The following is a 24,465-nucleotide window of genomic DNA, read 5'->3' on the forward strand; positions in this document are numbered from 1 at the left end:
CCACACAGGAGGAAGCTGGGGTTCTCGGTGCAAGGCTCTGCCTTGGAGCTGACGGACAATGGGGAGAGCCTTGGAATTCAAACACCAACCAACCGTATTTTGTTCTAAACCCACTCTGGACAGCCCCAGGGGAGCTCTTGGCGCCCGTGTCGGGGACAGGGGTGCCCCAGCACATCCCATGCCCTGCTGGCTCCCCCACCTGACTGTGAGCCCAAGGGACCAAGCCTCACTTCCGGGCTTTTCTTCCCTGCCGTAGAGCAGAGCAGGGATTCAACCAGAGTGTTTCCTGAAGAGGATGGCTGGTGGATGGAGAGGGGAGGGGGACTTTAGCCTGTCTAGGGAGTTTGCCCCGCCCATCCCCACAGCCCCCTCCCCTGGCCAGCACCAGCCCCACCTCGTCCCACCTCTCTCCAGCCTTGGAAACTTGTACCTCAGCCCAGAAAAATGAACTTGCTGGAAGTCTGCTGCTGGCTGTCAGGGCCAGCCAATCAGGTGCCGGGGCACTTGGCCCACCTCTAGGGCTGGGGGGCCAGGGGCTGGCCCAGAGGGGCTGGACCCTGGAGAGCAGGGGAACAGAGGGAGGGGGAGCCAGAGAGTAGGAGACCCTGAGGTGGTGGGAAGGGACAGCTGCCCAGGCTCAGGGGTCAGGGCCGCCACCTCTGACTCCTGGAGCCCCTGTCCTCACTGCACCGCGGGCACACTGGAGCATGGCCCTCAGCCTCGACACAGCCACTCAGCATTTTCTCATCCTCTTCTCCCTCCCTGCTCCCCTCCCCTTCCCCAGGTAGCAAGGACTCTTGAGAAGTAGATTCTAGAACTCTAACACAGGCTCTTCTGTGGCAGGGACAGGGATACATACAATGAGAAGTGGAGTTCCATCTAGCATCACCTTGCCTTGTCCCCATTTTACAGATGAGGAAGCTGAGGCTTAAGACGACTGACATGCCCACGTCTTTTGGCTACTCTGGGATTTGAATCCAGATGGGCCTGAGGCCTGAGCTCTATTTCCTTCCTCTTCCCTGTCCTCTTCCCCAGTCTGGGCCAGCCTCCGAGCCTCTGCTCACGCCTCTCTGCCCGCACTCTCCTGACACACTGTCTGCATCTGGGCCCACCTCCTCCCATCCATCGCCCCACAGACACACTCAGGGATCCCTTCAGCCACCCAGAAAAGCCTTCTTCCTCAGGCCCAGGGCCCCAGAGCCACAGGAAACCCATAAATACAAACACATTTGCATGAAAACCCAGGGGTCTGTGTCTGTCGCTAAGAGCTCACTCGGCTTCCAGGACAGGGCTGCCAGAGGTGGGAGCAGCTTCCTGGGACAGCCGTGTCCCGACAGCCAGGTCAGTACCATTCGGTGTTTATTTAGACACACAGATAAAAGAACCTGGCGGTCCAAACAGTTTGTGATCCTTTTTTGTTTTTTTGTTCTGATATATATATGTGTGTTTGTGTATATGTGTGTATATATATATATTTTAAAAAATCAACACATCGGGGCGCCTGGGTGGCTCAGTTGGTTAAGCGACTGCCTTCGGCTCAGGTCATGATCCTGGAGTCTGGGGATCGAGTCACACATTGGGCTCCCTGCTCGGCAGGGAGTCTGCTTCTCCCTCTGACCCTCCCCCCTCTCATGTGCTCTCTCTCTCATTCTCTGTCAAATAAATAAATAAAATCTTCAAAAATAAATAAATAGGGCGCCTGGGTGGCTCAGTCGGTTAAGCAACTGCCTTCGGCTCAGGTCATGATCCTGGAGTCCCGGGATCGAGTCCCGCATCGGGCTCCCTGCTCGGCAGGGAGCCTGCTTCTCCCTCTGACCCTCCTCCCTCTCATGCTCTCTGTCTCTCATTCTCTCTGTCTCAAATAAATAAATAAAATCTTTAAAAAAAAAAAAAAATCAACACATCACCAGTCCCCCATACGTTTCTTCTCTACTGAGCAATATATACAGCCTATTATATATATGTGTGTGTGTGTATATATATATAATATATTTTTTCAATAGATAACTACATTCAAGTAATGAAACACAGGATTTACAATTTCCCTCTGACGGCAGAGGAAAAGCAAATTCACACACAGTTCACAGAAGTACCATAAGGGCCCAGTCAGACAGGAGCTGAGGCCCCTCTTGGGGGCCAGGCAGCGGCTGCAGCAGGAACCAGACAATCACACTGTTGCTAACTGTGGGAGGCGGGCAGGTGCCGATGAAGGGGGACGCCGCCCAGCCTGCTCTGTCCAGGCTGTGTGGGCAGGCCATGCTGGCTGACCCAGGCTCCCCGGCTGGGCTGGGCTGGGGGGCATGTCTGGAATCCTCACTTTTCCAGGAATCTCTCAAATTTGGGGTTCACAAAGGAGAAGCCAGCGAATGCTGTTTGGTCCATGGAGTCGATGAGGTTCTTGTCAGTGTAGGAGAGACGTGCCTTCTCGTTCAGGAACTCTTGGTCGAAGTTGCTGTAGTCTCCAGGGGACTTCTGCGGGCAGAGGGAAGTGGCACATGAGCGGGACCCAAGGGGCGGCCCTCCAAAGGTCCCCAAGTTCCCGAGACTGCCTCCCACACACCTCAAAATCCCTGTGGTGCTGGGCCAGGCCAGAGCTGGCCTTATTAAGAACAGAAAGAGAGACAAACCATAAGAGACTCTTAACTCTAGGGAACAAACTGAAGGTTGCTGGAGGGGAGGCTGGTGGGGGGCATGGAGTAACGGGGTGATGGGCATGAAGGAGGGCTCGCGATGTGAGGAGCACTGGGTGTTATACGCAACTGATGAATCACTAAACTCTACCCTAAAACTAATAATACACTATATGTTAACTAACTTGAATTAAAAAAAAAAAAAGAGAGAGGGCGAGTACAGAAAAGGAGTCTCTCCTAACAGCCTAAGAGGAGCCCAGCTGGACAGTGGATCATCCCCCCAAGGGGATGAAGGAAGCCAACAAAGAGCCCTGGGCCTGGATAAGGAGAGGTGGCATCATCCTGAACGGGACTCCAGCAAACTACAGCCCATGAGCAAACCCCACCCACCACCTGTTTTTATAGGCCCCAAGAGCTGTAAGAACAGATTTCACACTTTTAGTGCTTAGGGAAAAAAATCAAAAAGGAGATTAATATTTTATGACATGTAAACATGAGATGAAACCCAAATTCCAGTGTCCATAAGTGAAGTTTTATTCATACAAAACTATACCCATTCATTGACATATTTTCTATGGCTGCTTTATTGAGACCGTCTGGCCTGCAAAGCCTAAAATATGTACCATCAGACTGTTCCAGGAAAAGTTTGCCAACTCTCTGCTTCTGAGGATACAATGAAATGGGAATAGAAGAGATCTCAGGCCGGTGGCCTTTAGGCCAAACTAAGCAGGCAGGTACAATCATTTTGACTGGCACTGGGTTTTAATGAGATTGGAGCCAGTTACTTTAAAATTGGGCAATTTGACGTAAAAATCCAGATTTCTGGCTTCTTTTGAAAACTGGCAGCTTTGGGCCCATTTCCCGGCGTGTGCACTCCTGGTGTGGAGGTCCCCTCGGACAGCTCACCCTAGGCCCCCGACCATTTCCCATGGACCCACACACCTGCCCTGTGCTTCTTGGTGCAGAGAAAGAAATCTACCCCTCTTTCTATCAAAAGCAAGAAACTGCGAGCAGACTGTGTGATTTTCCTCCAGCCAGCCTGGCCCAGTAATAAGGTGCCCAGCCCAGGAGGCCCCCGAATTTCAGCTCCCTGGAGCTGGGGAAGCTCTCCGGCCTCAAGGGACAATTCGGGGCACATTACACAAGCTGCCGGGGGGTCCTGACAGAGAGAAAGCCAGAGGGAAGAGCTGCGGTCAGAGAAGGGCCATGGAGTCCAACTCCTTATCTGAGAATTCTGGCCCCAACCTGCCTCTGCTCTCCTGCTGGCTCCTCTGTAGATTCCGGGCCTCTGTGGGAACATCCCTCCTCCATCTGGAACGCCCCCCAGCTGCCCTCCCCGCCCCGCCCAGATCCCGCTTCTTCTCAGCCCCGCTCCGTTCTTTGCATCTGGGCTCCTGCTGACAGACTCCCCCGGTGACAACTGATCATGTGTGGTCTTGTGACAGTTCTTGCATTGTTGTCTTATATCATAAACAATCATCAGTGCGCAAGCTTCTTATCTCTCTGAGGAGCTGGAGCTCCTCTGGCTCTGGGCCTCCTGCTCTGTGCTTTGCACCCAACACTCAGCATTTCCAAGATGTACTGGAAGATGGATTGGGTGGATGGAGGGAGGGAGAGGCCTTAACTCTGATTCCCGAAGCATAGTCCCCTGCAGACGGTCTACTGATGGGTGGCTGGATCTACAGTTCCCACTGTTTGTTGACTGACTGACTGACTGACTGACTGAGGGGGGTTGTGCGGAGAGAACACAAAGGTAGAGGCAGAGACAGAAGGTGCCGGGGCTGCCAGGGAAGCAGGCTTGCTGGAAGAATGGAGAGGAGGAAAACATGCAAATGAAGCAAGAGGAGAGGCAGGGCCTGGAAGGCAGTGGAGGGCAACAGCAAGTGGGTGGCCCCCACAGGAGTGGGATCACCTACCACTTTGGGCTTGAAGGGCGGCTCCACGGCCCGTTTCTCCAGCAGAGTCCAGTTGATGGTCTTGAAGAAGGGGTGGATTTTGATGTTCCCATTCACTCCCAGCCTCTTGGTTGTATCCCTTTCAAGCAGCTGCAACCCAGCAGGGGCCCTGGTTAGCCCCAAGGACGTCGGGAAATCCAGAGCCTCAGCGAACCCCAAGCAGGCCCAGGGGTGTCCAGGCGGGCCTAGCCCAGCCCTGTAGCCCAGCCCAGGGCCTCTGGACCTGAGAGGGTCCTCTCTGGCCTGCTACCCTCCTGGGTCCCCCAGACATAACAGGCCATGCAGGAGGCCTGCCGGGACTTTCTGCCGTGGGCCTGTGAGCAAAAGCAGTGGTGTTTACCGGGTGTTCACGATCTGCCTAGCACAGACCCGAGTACCACACGTTTATGTTCCCTTCCCCAAAACTCTGTAAGGCAGGTTCTCCCACAGCCTCCATTTGGCAGATAAGGAGACAGACTCAGAGTTTAGCTTCAGGTCTGTCTCCTGACCCTAAGCTCATAATCATTGTACCAGGCTGATTCGGCATGGTGGACTCAGGAGCTCTTGGGAACGTGGAGAGCGAGCAATACCCCCAGTGTGTTAGGACCAGAGCATCAGTGAGGCTGCCATTCCAGAGACGAGGGGCTCCTGGCCTACCTATGACCCGCATGTCTGCTGGGCCCTGACCCAGCCAGCCTGGCCCAGAGTCTCCCACCTTCTCCAGGATGTCCTTGGACTCCTTGGTGATCCAGCGGGGATAATGCGGTGTGTCCACACGGATGGACTCAAAGAGTTCGTCCTCATCGTCACCATGGAAGGGGGACTGACCAATGAGCATCTCGTAGAGAAGGACTCCAAAGGACCACCAGTCCACGGAGAATGAGTACTTCAGGCCCTGCAGGATCTGGGGCAGGAGAAGGGGGGCCGGAGCTGAGAGGAGCCCCCGAGCAGGAGGCCTGGCCAGGCTTCCTCATCCTCCCACCTGTGGCTCGGGACTGTCTCCCACCCTCTTGGGACAAGGTATCTGAGCGGGCTGGTGGCCGGGAGGATGCCCACTCACCTCAGGGGCGATGTAGTCAGGAGTGCCACAGAAGGTGCTAGCCTGTTTGTCCCCGAATATGTTCTCCTTGCACATCCCAAAGTCGGCAATCTTGATGTGGCCATCCTGGTCCAGCATCACGTTGTCCAACTTGAGGTCCCTGAGAGGGGGCAGGAGAGGGAGTCACCGGGGGCCAATTCCCCTCCTCTCCTCCCAGCCCCCATGTCTCCATTTCCAACCCTGTAAGCCTAGGACCTCCCCCAGGGAACAAGGGAATGAGGAAGAGAAAAGGAAGCCAAAGGAGAAAGAGGTGCTAAAAACAGGTGTTTCCTGCAAAACACCTGCTGGTGTGCCACGTGCCGAATACACACCACCTGACTTCCTAAAGCCCACACTGAAGATCAGAGAGGTGGCGTCACTCGCTCAGGGTCACCTAGTTAGCGGTCAGCCGCGGACATGGCCCTGGGCTCGGGTTTGCCTGACTCCACAAGGGCAGGGACCAGGTCTGTTTTATACAGTTTGTGGTTTCAGTAGATAATTGATGCACATGGAGTACTAGAAAAGGGCAAACAGCAGAAGTCCATCTTCACTAACCTCGGTAACCAGGCCCACCCCAGAGCGGTCCTAGGCACGGGCAAGCACACTACGGTGTGAGGCTCCCCCCAGCACCTTCTCAAACCCAAGCGCCAACATTTGATCCACACTGTCCCATGGGTTCCATTTCCCCTTGACAAGGCATCTTGGCTTTGTCCCACACCAGTGCCCAGAGCTCAGCATCAGCCTTATTGATCGGGTCCCTACTCATTCACTGCAGGATGGGACTGTCATTTATTGAGCGAGAACTGATGGAAGCCGGCCCTACTGACAGCTCAGATGGGGCTTGGGAGCAAGATTAATCGCTCCCAGGAAGGGAGACGGCGTCCCAGGCAGTTCCGCGCTCCCACCAATGGCGCCAAGTATGGGCAACGAGCTCCCAGTCCCTGGTGCTGGGCCAGCCTCAGCAGAGGGGCCACAGGAATCCGAGCAATGGAGTAGGAGGCTTAGGCAAATACCCAACTAAAGCCTGACTCCGAGTGGAGATGGGGCCATGGCTGGACTGGGCCTCACGCAGAGCATTTTGGGGGATATGATGGGGTTGGAGCTTTCCCTCCTAAAACCCCCCCAATACACGCCCCCCCACCCCCGCACCTGTAAATGATCCCTTTGCTGTGCAGAAACTGTAGTCCACAGACTATCTCGGCTGCATAAAACCTGGAGGACAGAGAGAGACAAAGTGTTCTGGGATTTCTATGACCAGTTCCTGCTTCTCCCTGGGCCCCCATCCCCGCCCCCAGGGTCAGGAAATGCTGCAAATAACTCCATGGACAACCTGGGCCTGTATCAGGCAGGAACAGGCTGGCAAACAAGGCTAAAAAGAAAATGATGAAGGAAAAGCTCCAAATGAGACAATGCTCTGTCCTAAGAGCGTACACCTTTATACAGATAAACATATGTGCACACACACACAGTTGGGGGGTACATGCCCGTCTGGGGGCCACACACCAGGGTCCTGTGTTGTACAGCATCACCATCTGCAAGGCTGCCCAGGCCCAGGCTCAGGGAGGGGACAGGACCCTGGCACGTCTGTGTTGTGACACTAGCCACTCACTCACCATCCATGGCTTCCCATATGCTGGGGACAGTCCCAGCTACCCCAAGTCTCCCCATCCCCAGCTCTAGCCCAGGCTGACTTCTCCGGGGAGAGGGAAGAAGGAACAAACGGTAGACCAGCAGTGCGCTCCCCCCCCGCAACAGGGCCCTCACATACATGGCACGGTAGAGCTCGAAGCGGCCTTTGTCCTGGATGTGGTACATCAGGTCCCCCCCATTGAGGAACTCCATCACAAAGAACAGGTGGTCCTGCGGTCGGAAGAGGGGTGAATAGGGGCACAGCAAAGGGCAGAAGGCTCTCTACTGAGAGCCACCGAGGGCAAGCCCCAACAGGAAGTAGGGGACACCTCTTTGCCCTGGAGGACCCGGGGGCAGGGGGGACGTGGCCCTGCCCCGGGGGGCTGAGGGAGGGGCTGTGGCTCCAGAGGCAATAACAGTGGGAGAGCCGGGCACCTTGGTCTGGAACGTGCAGAAGAGGTGGGTGAGAAAGGGATTCTCCCAGGCGAGTGCCAGCACCCGCTTCTCCACCATGGTGCACTCCACATCATCATCGATCAGCACCACATCCTTCTTGAGGGCCTTGATAGCAAAGAACTCCTTTTTGCTCTTCAACTCTGCGAGCAGCACCTGATGGGCAGGCAGGATGCTGAGCAGGAGAAAGCCAGGCCAAAGGGCCAGGGTACCACAACCCCACCCCATCAGGAAGAAGCCAGGTAGGGTGGGGATACAGGTGCCCTTGCTGGGCCCAGGTCCCCTGAGCTGCCCCAAGGCCCAACGGCCCCTTACCTTTCCAAAGCTGCCTTTGCCCAGGACCTTGTGGAAGGTGAAGTTCTCAATGTTGCACCTGGTGCTGCCCTCCCAGATCTTGCCGTAGGTCCCGCTGTCTGCCCAAGAGATGGTGCTTTAGACTCCGGTCTCTATCTGCCGAGTCCCCTCCCTTGGGGCCAAGGGGTGGGGTGGGGTGAGGGGCCTCAGAGAAGAAGGGGTTCCCTCTCCAGAGGTGGTGCCTCCTCTCAGGTCTTGGCCACGGAGGGAGGTCAGGCCCCCATCTCGGGTCCTCGTGGGGAGTGGGGGCTTTCCTGGGGGAAATGGGCCCAGCTTCACCTGGGACAATATCTCCAGAGACTCCTGGCTTCCTCTCAAAATTCTGGTAGATTCCAACAGTCTCTGTTTCTGATTTCCGGGCGGGTCTCTGGAGGACGGGATAGAGGTTGGGGAGCCAGAGAGTCATACCATCATCAGAACTCCCAGCCCAGAGGGAGGACCCCCACCATCCCTAACTCTACTCTCAAAACCAATGGGGGCCAGCAGGGGCAAAGCCCAGGACCTCCAGGTAGTGCACGTGCGCGTGCATGCACACACACACACACGCACACTTCCTGTGGCATAGGGACACCTTGATGGTCTGGAAGGCACTGATTACAAACAAAAGTTTTGTACACTGAGCCCCAGCCTCCCAACCACTTACTCAATAGATTGTTATTTGTGTTGCCTTCGCTTGTAATTGATTCTAGAATTTTACCTTGAAGTTTTATGGCATTCCTCAAGCCCCACCCACACCTCTATAAACACCCCCACCCACCCACCCCCCACACCAGGATTCCCACAGTGCCTGCCCACCTGGCTCACTTGATTCAATGCCTCAGCCAGGAGCTTCTGGTTAATGCCACAGAGGTTGGCTACCTTCTTCTGGCACTTATGGTGTACATTCATGCCGCAGTCTGGGGGAAGTAGACAGGGCCATCAGGGCCCCTGCTCAGGCAGGACCAGGCAGGCCACCAGCAGGCTCGGGAAGAACTGTCCCCCTTCCCCCAGGCTCAGCCAAGGGCAGGGAGGAGGGGAGGAGAAAGTAGGAGGAAGCAGACCTTTGGTGGGGTCTGCTGGGTTTCCCGTCTTTAGAAAAAAATGCATCTGAAGCACCATGAGCACTTCAAATTTTTCATTATTTAAAGAAGAAAAAGCAAAAGCAGAAGCTATGAGGTCTGATTCTAAACCCTTTAAAGAATGTCTAGGACAACCTAGACAAGTCACTTTCCCTCTAGGGGGTCTCCTGTTTCTGCCTCGCTAAAGCCTGGGGAGGGGGCGGGGGTCTGTGAGGCACGTTTGCTGAGCACCTGCTAGTGTGCGTCAGGTCTCGGCTGAACACCTGTCTGCTTGCCCCTCACGGCTCTCTGGGCCCCACTCGACTCTGACCCTACCTTACTCATGAGGACACTGAGCTCGGAGGGGTGGGGCCGCCTGGTCACACAGCAGGTAACCGGGAGAGGCAGACGTGGTGGGGCCAGTGGAGAGGGGCCACCGAGCCCCCCTCCTCCAGCCACGGAGCCACGGCTACATTAGTTAGTTGGAGTTTACGAGGTCTGGGTGGGTCGGCGCCAGCGGGGAGGGCCCTCCTGCCCTGTCCGAGCCCCCAGAGCTGGGGAGCACGCACCTTCACATTTTAATCCCTGCTTCACCAGCCCCCAGAGCAGGCTGCCACAGTGGTCACAGAAGGTGGGGCTCATGTAGTTGTAAACCTTGAATCGGTGCGGCATGTCAATGTTGAAACGTTCTTTCTGGAACTGGGGGAGCGGGGCAGTCACAGGTTGAGGGTCACAGGCCAGCGTCAGCTCCTTCCTCAACCCCTAGCTCTCCCCCAACCCCATGCATGGCAAGATACCCAAAAGGGCTCCACTGGGGACTGGGCAATCCAGAAGTCTCAGGACGGACCAGGAAAAATGGGGAGAAGGGTGAGCTCCACGGTGAAAGGCCGGGGAGAATCCCTCCCAGGTGGCCAAGCCCCCCCCGGCCCCCCCCCGGGGCCCGGCCTCACTATGGTGTCCCGGCTGTTGGCTGCAGTGCCCGTGCACCGGCCGATGATCTTGTCGATGCATTTCTTGTGGATGGCCGCGTTGCATTCTTGAGGAGGCACAGGCCAGGAGGGGGATGGGAAGGCAGCAGGAGGGGCAGGGCTGTGAGCTGGCGCCACTGGGCCAGTCCAGCCCTCCTCTACAAAGCCACTGTTCTCCCTGACCGCCCACCCCCTCACCCCACACAGGCCTGGGGCCCACAGCTTGCTTTTTCTCTCCTCCTGCCTGCCCTGGCAGGACGGGCCTGGGAAGAGTAGTGGCAGGGAGGACAGGCCAATCCGGAGGATCTCAGAGATTAGGGAAGTCTCGAGGGGGCCTAGCGGGCAGCTGGGGGGCAGCAGTGAGGGGCATGGAGTGTCGCCGCAAGAGGACCACAGGCAGGACAGCAAACGGGTCCCAAGCTCTCTCTCATGCTCCTGCACACACACACACACACACACCCAACACACACACACCCAACACACACACACCCAATCCAAAGACCCTGGGACATACGTACTGATGCATAATAACGACAGTGGGCTCTCTGTATAGAATTGTTACTATGTGCCTGTCACCTAAAATGCAGCTTTATATGTTTTATCCCATTTGATCTTCATAATGGTTACTATCCCTATTTTACTGAGGCACAGAGAGGTTAAGTCATTCTGCCTAAGGCCCTCCAGGTAGGAAGTAGCAGAACTGGGATTCGAACCCAGGCCATCTGGCTCCAGAGCCCACATTCAGAGCCACCGCCATGGTGTGTACGTGTGTACCTGGACACACACGTACCCCCAGAGAAGCACGTGTGCAGCCAGGGGTGTACTGGAAAAGGTCGAACAGCCTGTCTGGGGGAAAAGAGCCACGACGGGTGGCACTGGCGGATTTCTGTGTACATACGACACCAAGGCCCATTTCAGGCTACCAGGGTAATGCTCCCAAACGTGAGGGGCAGGGAAGCGACACAGGGAACTGGCTTCCGAGAGCAGAGCAAAGCCCGCCCGTGCGCCCGCGGGACGTGGCTCTCCTATGGACGCTCAGACGTGGGAATCTCCACGCACACCCTCAAGCACACAGGGCGCCCCCATCCAGGCACACAGTCCTAACACAGGGACACAGGGCGCTGGCGGGCACGTGGGCGTGCAAACCGGGCCGAGGAGACACTTACGCCTGCATTTGTAGCCTTGCTTGTTGAGACCCCTGAAAGACAAATCCCCAGGCGGGGTCAGGGCTGGCTATGGGGCCCTCCCTACCCCCACCCCACCCTCAGCAGGCACAGCCAGCCCTCACCAAACAAAGTCTTTGCACACAGAACAGAAGGTGGGCTGTCTGAAGAAGGTGGCAATAAACTCGTGGTTCTTGATGTAGTGGATTTTGGCCTGTTTGATGGCTCCACGGCGGTTCATTGTTGGGAACTTGGCCTCGTCTTCACCGCGCATAGACTGTTTGCAATCTGGGGACCATGGAGGCATGAGAGGTCAGTCCCAACCCCCGGGGAAGGACAACATTCCTGGAGTCCCTCCCAGGATGGCTCCAGGTAGACTGTTGATAGGGACTGCTTCTCTAAGCTTCCGCCCTGGCTCTAGCCTCTGAACCTACGTCCCCAGCCCAGGGAGGGTCTTACCTACATCTTCCAGGAAATACTGCACAGACATCAACACCTTGGCCTGGGGTTGCAGGTCCAGCTGCAGGGGTGAGGGTTGGGGGAGGGGGGCATCAATGAGGGCGGGCTCCAGCCAAGCTGGACTCAGAACCCGCCCCCATGGTTGGTCCCCCAAGCCCAAGGGAGTCCTGGCAGCCTAGCCAGACACCTATCTGCCCACTGTGGGCATGGCCCCGCCCTTGAGCCCTGCCCTCACCCCCACCCCAGGGGTATTATTACATTTGGGGAAGTGAAAGGATCCAGCCCACACCCAGCCCGGCCACATGGCCCAGGAACAGAGTGGGAAGGGAAACTCCCCACCCCCTCCCCTGGCTGCCCAAGGATCTTAGAATAGAGCCCCCCCCCCCAGCCCCTGCAGATGCAGAGACACAGACACATGCATGCTGACACCCCCACGCCGGTGCTCTCTGTGGCGGGGGCTCTGTACGCCCAGTCTCCTTACACAGTTCTGAAGGCAGGAACTTTACCGCGCCCAGGACCCACGCCTGGTGCCTGACATTGTTCCTCGGTGGAGTGGACAGACAGCACAGCAAGTATCTCTGCCTGACCCGCCAAGGGTTGGTACAGCCCTGGGTCAACTTCTCTCCTGGCCTGGTCCCTTCATGCCTCCCTGGAGGCTGACCAGAGTCCCTGAGGGTCTAGGATCTTTTCCCTTGGGGACATCTTGGCTGCAGGAGCCCACATGTAACCCCAGGGGGCAAGAGATGCCCTGGCAGTGCGGACATCCTGTGGCCATGAGGGACACAGGGCCACGTGCGCGCGTGGAGGCCAGGCTCCCCCAGGGGAGTAGTGGCCCTCGGCCTTCCCCTCCTCCCGCCTTCTCACTGCCGAAGACACAGAACTGTGCTGCCTCCTGCCTGCACCTGGAATATCGGTGAAGGTTCCAAACAGAACTCACAACAATGGGTGCCTCTGAGAGGGGCCTGGCGCCTGGGGCGGGGCGGGGGGGGGGGCAGGAATCCCCCTACGTACATTTTGCCATGTCTTACTATGTGCCTATCCTGCTTCTACGAAACTAAAAGGGAAAAAAGTAGTCGCCGTGGCAAGGGTGGCTCTCTTCAGCACCTACCATGTGCCCAGCACTCCAGTAAGCCCTTGGCATCCAGGGGCTCATTTCCCCTGAACAACTGACCCTGAGGTAGGGTCTTTTCCTGGCTTCCCTTACGGGTTCGCACACAGGCTCAGAGGGGCTGGGACCGATCAATCACAGGGCTGGTATCAGCTGCACAGCCGCTCAGGCGGCCAGACAGGGCCCGCACACGTGCGTGCGCCACTGCGGCCCGCGCGCCCTCACCCCACACACATGTGTGCGCTGCTGCAGCCCACGCGCCCTCACCCAGAACTCGGCCTTGCCATTGTTCTTCTTGCAGCGCTCGGCCAGCACCGACACGCCCACCGTCACCTCGGACACCGGCTCTTCGGCTGCCCGCATCAGCACGATCTGGATGACACGGCCCTCGTAGATGTGGGCGTCGAACGTGGACTTCCACTCGGGGTACATGGTGGGCTTCTTCTGCACCAGCGTCTTCCCGCGCTCTGCAACACGGCCAGGCAAAGGTCTGGCTGGGGCCCCTCTGTCCCACCCTCCCCCGACTCCCTACAGCCTTCAGCCCGGAGAGTGGGCCTGGCTCCCCACCCCCCGAGGGCCCTCCTGAGGCTATTTCCACTCCTCAGTCTTCACAGCTGCGCTCTGCTCACCTCTCCAGCCTCACGTCATTGCTAACACTCCAGAACACGGAATTGTCAGCAGCTCCTCTAGGATGTCCCGCTAGGTCCCACCTAGGTCCTGCTGCTCCCTGGTCCTGTGACCCTCGTCCTTTGGCCCCACTTAGCTGTCACCTCCCCTCGTGCACTCACTCAGTGAACACACACCGAGGCCCCTCATGCCAGCCACGGCACTGGAGGTGAGGAACACGGCAGAAAGAGAAGTTAAAACCAGTGCCCGTCCCCCGAGAGCCCAGTCCAGGACAGAGACACGAGCCCATTAATCCCTCAAGTAAACATTAAATCACAGCTGGGATGAGACTGAAGAAGGCAGGGCCAGGGTTCTAGACCTGGTCTGGGTCATGGTCAGCTGGTGTGCCCCAGCCTAAGGGACAGGGAATTCTTCCTGGAGGAAAGGACAGCTCAGCTATGACCTAAGGGATGAGTCAGGGGTTCAGCAGGTGAGGGCAAAAGCCAGAAGGAATGGTGGGAGATATTCACCTCTTTCAGGAAGACCTCCCTGACCCCAGCTCTGGGCTTCCCTATCACAGGACTCAGTGTCTGGCTCCCACACCTGCCCACCTGAACGTGAGCCCCATGAGGGCAGGGCCAAGTCAGCCCTGGAGCATGGCAGTGTCCTCAGGGCCCAGCACAGAGTCCGACACAGATGGACGTGAGGAAATTGTTGGGTGAAACCACCAGTGGGGGGAGGGAGCCAGTGCTGGGGGCTCTATGGGCGCTCGGTGGCCTCTACCTACGGTCCTGCATCCATAGCAGGGCTGGGCAGGGAGAGGAGCATGAGGAAGAGAAGGATCCCTCAGAAGTTCTAGAGGAACAAAGCACAGGCCCTCCAGGGCCTCTTACTGGGCCCCAATTCCCAGTCCTACCTGTGCTGAGCGCCTCTTTCATCTTCACAGCACAGAAGGGCTGGCTGGCCTCATCGGTGGGCTGCAGGGAGCCCAACTCATAGGAGGTGAAGGCGATGCGCAGGAACGGTGCCATGTAGGGGCCTGCAGTGGGGCTGCCAAGACAGAAGGCGTGAGGCCGGGCAGTGAGGGACGGCCCTGGGAGGTGCTCGGGTGCCCCCAGGGGCTCTCACCGCATTGAGTTTGGCCCCCATGGTGTGCTGACAAGACACTAGTTCTAGTTGCCATTGGGAAACCTGAGAAGTTTTCTAGAAGTCTGGATCTGTGGCATCCCTGGTAAGACTGCTGGATGTGACGTCAAGCCCACTGGGCAGAAGCTGGCTGGTACGGCCCCCTTTGTTGAGTACCTACCAGTCTACTCCAGGCCAGGGGCCCCCTTTTCACTCCTCTCCAAACCCTTCCTGGGCCCTGGAGGTGGGAGTCTGTGACTCCAGGTCATTTATTTGGGGGGTCATTTAAGGCCTCCCTTAATACCCCACTGTGGTGCACTACCCCGGCCCAGGTACCCAGCATGTGCCGGCCAAGACGGGCAGGACAGTAACCCTACCTCCCTGCACCCTGCTCCTTGCAGCCCTTCTTGGGTTCAAAGTTTGCTCATAACTACTCACGCAGACCGACAGGGCCAAGATGACCACCCCCACTTTTCAGAATGAGAAACCAAAAGCCCGAGGCTGAGCCAAAGCCTAAAGCCGAGATTCCACTCACAAAGCACCCACTCCAGGGGCGCCTGGGTGGCTCAGTCGTTAAGCATCTGCCTTTGTTGGGTCATGATCCCAGGGTCCTGGGATCGAGCCCCCACATCGGGCTCCCTGCTCAGCGGGAAGCCTGCTTCTCCCTCTCCCACTCCCCCTGTTTGTGTTCCCTCTCTCGCTGTGTCTCTCTCTGTCAAATAAATAAAATCTTAAAAAAACAAAAAACAAAAACAAACAAACAAAAAAACAAAGCACCCACTCTATTCAGGGAGCAGGGCAGTGAAAGGGCCCAGCCACATCACTTACCTTCTGAACTTGAGCCCCTTGGGGACAGGTGCCTCTCACCTACAGAGATTGCCTGCACTCTCAAACTAATTTTTTCCAAACATAAAACTATTTTAAAGTTGAACTTACACTGACTTTGTTTTTTAGACTGCACAGGTCAGCCCCATGTTCCCCTATTCCCCGCTGTTCCTCAGATCAAGGCTCACTAGAGGCGACCCCGAGGGTCTTCTGGGTTGTCCTTCCCAGAGGATGGTCACACGAGCAAGCCCACGGGTGCACACACGAGGACGCTCTGTAAGTGTGGTTGGATGAACGCACACGCACACGGGTGTGTGCTCACTCCTTCCCGAGCAGAAGCCAGCACGGCGGTGGTCTCACACACGCACCCCCAGCCCCCCACACACACATGTGCCCACGCAGCAGCCCCCCAGCCCCTGGGATGGCTCCCCCAGCTCCTCCACAGGCAGCCGGAGGAACAGCGGGCTCTGCTGTTCCCTGCCTAGATGAGCTCACAGGAAACCCTGACCTCAGCCTGCAGCCCAGCCCAGGGGCCCCACCAGCCCTCCGCGGCCAGCAGCCAGAGGAGAGGGGAGGGGCCGGGCGAGGCAGACCCCACCGTGTCCAGGCCTGGCTCCGCCTCAGCGGGAGCGACAGGGGGTGTGTAAGCTCACATGGGAGCCCAGGTCCCAAAGCCTTCAGCCTAAGACCAGCCAAGCCAGCTACCATGACCTCTTGGTCGGCAGCGGGGAGCAGCGGGCTGTGGGCGGCTGCTAGCTCCTCCCTGGGCTCGAGCACGTGGAGTGCGTGAGATGGTGTGTAGGAAGGTGTGCGGGCGTGGGCCTGCGAGGACGTGTGAGTGGCACGTGGGGGCACTGAGCTAACGTGGAAGACAAGGGCAAGCTGCACGGGCCTGGCTGCTGGGTGTAGGAGTCCGGGTGAGTGTCCCAAACTCTCAGGCCAAAAAGGACACCGTGCCCCTCCTGCCACCCTGCTGGGCCTGGGGTTCCAAGGTGCGGAGTTCTCCCTGGGGGTTCCAGAATGATCAGCAGGGCCATTGCACAACACATACCTGCCACAAGTTTGCATCCACAATCCCAGGGCCTGACCCCAGCAGACATGGCTGGGCCTCGTGCTTCCCAACAGGATAATCTTGAGACCCGGGTGGAGCACTAATGGGCTCTCTGAATGTCTCAGAGGATGAGGGCTGAGGGGGCAGGCAGGGAAAAAGGAGCCATAGTCATGTGCAGGGGACCTGAGCTCCTGGGAGAGAGGGGGTCAGGGTAGCCCAGGCGGCAAAACGACCTGGTCATTTTGGCCAAGTGGTCAAGCTGCCTCCCCAAGGCCTCCCCCTGGGGCCCAGTCCAGGTGGTCCTCGGACTCCATGACCCCTCCCACCTCTAGGTCGCCCAGCAAGAGCTGTCTGTGAGGACCGCCCCGGGGCTGCATGGAGGAGACGGAATCAGAGAAGCCCCGGGAATGGGAGGCAGAGCCCAGCCCCGCAGGCTGCCAGTCAGACCTGCCCTCCAGCTCTCGGTGAGCAGAGCAGCTGCTACTCAGTTAGAAGCCACTGGAAGGAAACCACAACCACGGCAAGCCCCAACTCTGGCCCCAAACCCGTACAGCCAGGCCACAGTGCCATGAGGAGGGGGACCCAGGTGTTCCGTGGGCTGCCCTGGGGCTACTTGGCAGTGACCCTTGGGTTAGGTCACCCAGCCCCAACTTCCTAGACTAAACCTCTGCCCAACTGCCCTGCCCAGACCCCAGGAGGGAGAGAGACACCGCGCGCCGGCGTCTTCTTCCATCACCACGTGACCCTGGGAGAGGTCTCGGGCCCTGCGCACCGAGTGCCCCCCCTTCACAGCGGAGCCTGCGTTGCCCATCTACCTCGCAGAGTCTGAACACTGATGGGGAAACCAGGGAGTGAAGAAACGGCACAAAAGCAAGATGCGCCGATTATTTATAGCCCCCATGCAAATAGGCCCAGGCCCACAGGCCCCAAAGGGAGGCCACTGGCTCAGCCTCATGCTGTTCTGCAGGGCCATGGAGGGGGCAAGGGCATACCTCCCACGGGCCTCCATGGGGACCAGCTGAGGCCAGCCAGCCCTTTCCCAGCCATCAGTGGGCTCTGGATCTCTACCGTTCTGCTTCTCCAGAGGCAGCTCTACGAAGCAGGGAGGACCAGCCAGAGTCAGAGGATCTGGGGGTGAGTCTCAGCACCCCCACTTACAAGAAGGATCATCCTTCCCTGAGGCCAACACATACCAGATTAACCTCATCACGGCATTAGCTCACTCCATCCCGTGCTGGTTCTGGAAGTGGGTATTTTACTGATGAGTAAACAGGTGCAGAGAGGCTAAGTGACTTGCCCAAGGTCACACAGCCAGGAAGTGGTAGAAGGATTGGAATCCAGGCCTGCCTGATGTTGCAGCCAATGTTCTTTCCAGTATGCCATGCCAGGAAGAACTGATGAAGGGAAAGAGGGAGCAAAAGTAGAGACAGAGAGACATGCCAGGAGCAACACACACAAACACAGGACAGAGGAACCACGGAGAGGGGTAAGGGCACTGGTCTCCTGGTGCTCAACGAAGAGTCTGTTCACCCAACCCCTGTGGGCTGGTCCTAGGCCTGACCTTGAGGACCTCCTCCTTCTCTGTACGAGGATGATACTAACCCCTGAACTGCTCCCTTCCCTCCTGTCCCGGCCCCCTGGGCCAGCCTCTACTGCTTAAAACCTGGGGAAGGCTTGGCTGTTCTAGATTCCAGTCCCAGGGCATGAGGGCCCACAGACTCTGCCCCCACCCGCCCCTCCCCGCCCTTGACGAGCCACCCAGAGGTAAGGAAAGGTAGTGCTGGGCCAGACCAGAGCAGGCAGGTCGCCTCCTCCAGGGCAATGGAAACCTGTTCCCGGCCAGCTCAGGGCAAGTTGGACACGGCCAACCTTGAGGTGGCCAGAGTGACCCTGATGGTTGGAGCTCCCAGGGCGCAGAGGACAAGTGTGCATGTTGCACGTCTCCACATATATGCACGTGAGTGTGTTCCAGCAAAGGGGGTGGGGTGGGAGACGTGGCCTGAGGGGTGCCATCAGGAACAGAAATGTATTTCCCAATTTTTCTACAGCAATCACGTGTAACTTGTTTGATAATAGTTTTATAAATGGTGAAAAATAAAACCCAACAAGTCAAAATGTATCCAAGAGATGGGCCTTTAGAGACTAACATGCACATCTCCTCTTCGTAGGGACGTGGAAACCAAGGGCAAGGTCCTTCGGTGAGAGTCCCCAGGCCCCCAGATCCAACCTGGTCCCCTTGACCCCAGCCCTTCCCTGGCATGGGATTCTGCCTCACAGGCCACAGGGTGGGACAGAGGAGCAAAGTGGGGCCCTGAGAAGACAGACCTGGCCAGGCTCTCGGGGAGTGTGTGCAAATGTGGAGGGAGGCTCTCTTAGAAAGTCTGCTGGCGCAGGCTGAGGTCAAGCAAAGCAAGCCAGCCAGCAAAGCTGAGGCACCTGCTGGGTCTGCTCTTCCGTGAACAGACCCTTGGGGGTGGAAGATGCACCCCTCCCATGCAACCTTTCCTCACACATACCTGCCCAACCTTGGGGCCAGCCCTTGCCGCCTGCCCGTGGAAGGCACCACCTGCTGCCTATCAAGGCTGGCTGGTGAGGGCAGCATCACCAGGGGGGAGTTCAACGTCCAGCCCACATGGGCCTTGAAGGATGAATGAAGGAGGGTGGACACATGAGGCCCAGAGAGTGGGAGGGAAGGAGAGCGAGAGGAAGTGTGATCAGTAGGAGGGAGCCGGGCTGGCTCAGGCAGAGCTGCAACAGGGCAAGGGGGCCTGGCTTGACAGGGAGGCTGGCCTCCCCAGATGGCCTTCCCAGACAGAAGCAAGTCAAGGAGGCCACAGGGGTTTCACAACCCAGGAAATGGGCTCAGCAAGAAGAGCAGGAGGTGGGGGAGGGGAAGGGCTAGCAAGGCCCTTCTAATGCCCTTCCACTGGGGCCTGTGCCCCAGCCTCCATATGCCCAGCCCTGTCCTGGGAGGAGGCCCAACTACGGTCTCAGGTCATGGCCAAGTCCCAGAGCAGGGGATGCTCCCGACACCTGCTCCTCCCCAGGACTAGCCCCTCATCCCCTCGCGGTGCTCCTTCTTGCCCCCGCCCTCATACCACACAGACCAACCCACTGCAGTGAACTCTCCTCCTTTTCCCCAGTGACCCCTCCCAGTTGCTACCACTCCTGGTCCCTCCCCAACCCATGGAATCTCCAGGGCTCCCACTGCCCTTGGAGAAAGCCCAGACCTCAGTCTGGCCCTGGCCTGCTCTCCACCTCAGACCTCACCTCTGGCTGCTCTGTGAACTCCAGTCTCTTTCAAGCCCCCTCTTTTTGCATATGCTATTCCCTCAGCCAGCATGTTCTCCATAATTCCTATATATCCTTCCAGACAGTTCTAAAGGCCATCCCTGGGGAATCGTTCCTCCCTCCTCCAGGAAGCCGACTGCTCCCCCACCTCATGTACCCCCCCCCCGCCAGGTACCCTGTGCAGTTGCTGGGAAGCTCATGCTGAGGACCCGGGTCTGTTCTCTGGGCACGGTCTCTGTCCCCTGCTCAGGCTTCTCAGCCCTGGCCACACATCTGAATGCCCTGAGGAGACATTCAAAAATCCTACTGCTGGGCTGGCCCAGCCCACTGGGATCCAGTGGGAATCACAGGTGAGGCCTGGGCAGCGCGAATGAAGCCTTTGCACTCACAAGAGGGGGGGCGACACCCTGAGAACCAGTGAAGGACTCGGGCCCTCTTCCGAGGAAAACACGCACTGATGGCGACATAACTCCGCACACGATGGGCTGGGGGGCCGTAAGTTCCGAAGGCCCCGCCGGCAGGCACCAGTGACAAGATGCACGGGGCCATGGGACTCACAGCTCGGTGGGGGACAGTCACATAAACGTGTACCTAGAGAGTGATGTGAGTGCTGCTCAGGCAGTAAGTACAAGGCAGGGAGCGAGAGGAGCTGGGGTGCAGTGGGGATCAGGATGGGCTTCAATCTGACAGGCATGCAGGGGTGCAGCTGGCCCACCTGGCCTGAGGGGCTGGAAGAGTCCGAGGGCAGGACTTGGGACCAGCTGTCACGGGCTCACACTCACTCCTGCCAGCACGCGGTAGGGGGCGCAGGGAGGACAGGCCCTCTTGGGGGCAGAGTCCACACCAGGCCCAGGCCTTGAGTCACTCAGCTAGTCCTAGGACTGGGGAAGCCCCGGGGTCAGCCACAGGGAGGGCTCCAGGTACCCCCGAGGGAGGAACGAAGGCCCCTTCGTGGTAGGACTGAGGACAAGGGGGCCTCTGTGAGAAGCTGGGGTGGGGGGTACATGGGGGCCTCTCCCAGAATAACACACATGTGTGCACACACGGGCATACCCACCAGCCCAAACACAGTCACACATGGGGAACCCTGCTCGCAGCTGGACGCGCGCGCACGGTCGTAACCACAGGCACGATGACTCAGTGACACACATTAAGAAACACTGCCCCCCCCCCCCACGTTGACAGACATTCAGGCCCACGCAGGCCACGCAGGACTCTGACACCCTCACGCATTCCCCACCACAGGGAGCTCCAGCTGCACACGGCACACCACGAGCACAAGGTACACACGGGCAGAGATGCTCCAGGCCGACGCGGGCATAAGCACACGAGCCTGGAAGGACCCACACGCATCTGACTAGGCGCTGGTACCAGGGAGGTCCAGATGGAGCTTTTTCTAGCACAGCCCTTGGGGGTAATGGCTAAGGAGGGAAGGGCAGCCCGTGTCGGGCCGGCTGGGTGTCCCCGCTGAGGGAGGCAGAGAGAGTCCTTCCTGGCCCAGAGCAAAGTCCAAAGTGCACACGGGAAGGAGTGGGCCAGTCAGGCACATAGCTGGCCAGGCCTCCCCACCCACCTGTCTGAGGGGACCGCGGAGGCCAAGGACAAGGCTAGGGGTCAAAAGTGGCGGTCACAGGCCTGGTACGCCGGAGAAGGGGAGGGCGTACACCTGTTTTGGGTAGGACAGCCATGCCAGGCACCCCACACATGACCTCCATTGAGCTCCAGACTCACTGGGCAGAACGTAACAAAGAGAGATGGAGCAATTCACCCAAAACCACAAAGCCGATGGGGCAGCCCCAGGGGGAGGCAGCGCGGGACCCTCCAGTTCTAAACCTGGAACTGGCCACCTGCCTCCTGTGGGGTGAGGGCAAAGGTGTGTGCTTGGGCATGGGAATGGCTTCTCCGCCAGCCTCCACAGAGGGCAGCCCCAAGTCTGCTCCTCCACCCTGTCCCTCTGTACCCGTGGTTGTCCCCATGGTTGACAATCTTTGCTTGGGAAAAGTGAGATGGCCACCGAAGGCTTTTGCCGCCCGTCCCCACAAGGTGAGCAGGACCCAGATCACACCTCCCCACTCTAGGGACGGGGAGAAGCTGGGAGAGAGGCACTGCCGGGGTGTGCCATCCCACGGCAGGCAGTGAACACGGGAACCTAGGAGTGGGGGTCTGGGTGTGGGCTGGACAGGTCTAGTTCAGACCCGATCTGCCTTCGGTGCCCTGCGAGCTTGGCCAAGGTGCTCTGGCGTCCTCGGCTGTAAAAGGGAATGATCTTGCCCTGCCTAGGAGGCTGGGCTGAGTGCAAGACCGTCATCCTTATCGCCACCGCCATCCTCTTAACTGGCCCTCTCCCCACCTGCCCCACTGCCCATTTCCAGTCATCCTGTCACCACAGGTACCCCCAAACTTCCTTGGATCAGTGGGTAAAGGGGCTCTCTCAAGCCTCCCACCCTGCAGTGCCCTGCTCTGGAATGCTGCTCTGGGAAGAGACCAGGCTGGGCAAAGGCAGCTCGAGACCCCCGGCCGGCCCTGGGCTGGCTGCCATCTCTCTCAGGGCCTCAGTCTCCCTGTCTTAACAATGGAGAACCCAAAGCTTTCTCCAGCCCCAGTACTGGAAGCCCCTGCAATCCTCTTATCTCCCCCCACCCCCCGCCCTGGCCCCACATCAAGCAGACAGCTGATCCAGCCGCTCTGCTGTGCCTGTTTACCCAACAAGCCGGTGACATGACCCAAAGCTTCCGGCGCTGTTGTGAAAACAGTGGCTCAGCCACCACAAGCCTGCCCTCCTGGACACCTTGGCAGGGACCTTCGAGGGACAACCATCCCAGCCCTGTGTCCAGGGCCTCTCAAACTTCCCTACCAAACACCCACCGAACCCCGTCCTCCCCAGCCCAGGCTTGCCTGCTACCTCTTGACTCTCGGGTCTCCGCTTTCGGCCCAGGCCCCCCAACTCCAGGCCTGCCTGTGGGCCCCCCCTGCCTCCCCAGCCTCATCAGGCTCTAGAGCCACTCAAACACATGTGAAGCAGGCCTCCTGGTGTTCCCCAAGCAAATGCCACCTCATCTCCTAGCGGGGCCAGACGCTGTGGAGGTGTGGGGAGGGTAGGATGCTTCCTCCCCACGGGGTACCACTCTCAGTTCTGTCCTGAAGTTGTCTCTTCTCTTCTCTCCACCACTGCCCCCATCCTATCCCCATCACCCTCCCCAGGATCTGCACCCACCTGCTTTCCTTCCTCTGATCTGGCCCCACAGCCCCTCTGCCCCAAGGACTAAAGCAGATCTTGTCACTCCCTTTCCAGTAAGCCCAGACGCCTCTCCTGGGGCTGACCCACCCAAGCTGCTCCCATTACCTCCCTGACCTCCTTGGCCACTGCCCTCCCCTCACTCCTCTGCCCCAGCCACAGTGACCCCTTTCAGTTCCCTGAGCAGCCGGGTTCCTTCCTGCTTAGGAGCCTCTGCACTTGCTGTTCCGTCTTCCTGCCCCCTCCCCTGAAACACAGCCTGGCTCCTTATCATTCGGGTCTCAAATGGAAACTCCCTGATATGCCCATTGCATAGATGAGGCCACAGAGGCTCAAAACAGTCCAGTCGCTGGCTCAAGGGTACACAGCCAGTAAATATCAAGTGAGAATTCGAACCCAGGTCTGTCTGATGCCTGCAGAGGTCTTGCTCCTCAATCTCCAGCACGCCCTCACTCACACTTCTAGCCCAGGCCCCTGCCCCTCTCCCTCCCTCCAGTCTCCTGGCCCTTACCTACTCTACCACCATCATTATCACACCAACACCCGAGGCCCCCAGCCTCTTGGCCCTGGATAGCAAAGGGCCTCCCCCTCCCTGGGCTGACCCTCTGCATGTCCCCAGGAAGGCAGGTCCCTGCCACCAGCTGCCAGGTGTCAAGGATGTATGTAGGGATATGTGTGCAGGGGGAATTTCTAGCCCCGGATATCCACCCCCTTCCCAGTTCACAGGCGGACTCCAGGGGTCCGAAGGGTAGGCAGGCTGGCAGGAGGGCTCACCATCCACCCCTCACCGCCAGCCTCAGCTTCTCCAAGCCCAGCGTCCTGCGGGGGACCATGGTGGGGGAAGGGGCCCAGGGGAGGCCTGAGGGGGCAGCAGGCAGCTGCCTTTCTCTTCCCTGCATCCATTTGTCATGAGATCTATTTTTCTCCCTTTGAAAGGGAGCGAGGGGGCTGGGCTGCTGAGTGGGCACAGCTGCTCCACCCCGGAGCTCCTCTCCTCAGAGAACATGGATAGAACACTCCCCGCCCTGCAGGACTGCCCCTCGGAGGCGGACGCAAGGGGGAATGAAGGAGCCTGAGACCTGGCTTCTTAGCCGGGCTGTGCGGCCACCTGGCCCTGTGACACTGGGCAGGTGTCCAGGTCTTCAGACAGTAATAACCCCATAATCAAGACCACTTGCTGTTTTGGGGGATAGTTACCACAAACCGAGTGCTAAGTGCTTTACATAACTACAGTTTCTACTCTTTAAACACTAATAAAGTGCCAGGCACGAAGCTAGCTGCTTTGCATACATTATCTGTAGTTTCCGGCACCAGCCCATGAAGATGGATGCTATCGTTGTCTCATCTGTCAGAGAAGAAAAATGAGGCACCAGGCCCCAAAGCCACTTGCCCAGGTTCATTCATATGGCTGCTCGGGGCTGCCTGATGCCAGAGACGCAACCCAGCGGATGCCAATTCACACAAGGCGGCTGCGCCTGCCAGAGTCAGTGCTCTGAGCCTCAGGGTAGAGCTCGGAGGG

At 58.4% G+C, this 24,465-nt stretch overlaps 1 protein-coding gene across 2 annotated transcripts in view; it reads right to left on the reverse strand.

Annotated features, from left to right (window-relative positions):
- Positions 1–1,972: 1,972 nt before the first annotated feature.
- Positions 1,973–24,465, reverse strand: part of PRKCD (protein kinase C delta) — a 28,173-nt gene continuing 5,680 nt past the window's right edge. The window contains exons 3-19 of one of the 2 annotated variants that reach the window (XM_034996954.1): positions 14,336–14,469; positions 13,081–13,280; positions 11,706–11,766; positions 11,372–11,534; positions 11,250–11,281; positions 10,066–10,151; positions 9,685–9,814; positions 8,883–8,974; positions 8,358–8,445; positions 8,040–8,137; positions 7,707–7,880; positions 7,411–7,502; positions 6,792–6,854; positions 5,625–5,763; positions 5,280–5,468; positions 4,547–4,675; positions 1,973–2,472 (exon numbers count right to left, since the gene is read on the reverse strand). In XM_034996954.1, the coding sequence (XP_034852845.1) occupies positions 2,314–2,472; positions 4,547–4,675; positions 5,280–5,468; positions 5,625–5,763; positions 6,792–6,854; positions 7,411–7,502; positions 7,707–7,880; positions 8,040–8,137; positions 8,358–8,445; positions 8,883–8,974; positions 9,685–9,814; positions 10,066–10,151; positions 11,250–11,281; positions 11,372–11,534; positions 11,706–11,766; positions 13,081–13,280; positions 14,336–14,450 (2,010 nt within the window). In that variant the 5' untranslated portion in view covers positions 14,451–14,469 and the 3' untranslated portion in view covers positions 1,973–2,313. Of the gene's footprint in view, positions 2,473–4,546; positions 4,676–5,279; positions 5,469–5,624; positions 5,764–6,791; positions 6,855–7,410; positions 7,503–7,706; positions 7,881–8,039; positions 8,138–8,357; positions 8,446–8,873; positions 8,975–9,684; positions 9,815–10,065; positions 10,152–11,249; positions 11,282–11,371; positions 11,535–11,705; positions 11,767–13,080; positions 13,281–14,335; positions 14,470–24,465 lie in introns of both variants that reach the window. The other variant, XM_034996953.1, reaches the window with a different exon arrangement.

Source organism: Mirounga leonina, unplaced genomic scaffold, assembly GCF_011800145.1.
Source record: "Mirounga leonina isolate KUSES-001 unplaced genomic scaffold, KU_Mleo_1.0 Mir_94, whole genome shotgun sequence".
Lineage (NCBI taxonomy): Eukaryota > Metazoa > Chordata > Mammalia > Carnivora > Phocidae > Mirounga > Mirounga leonina.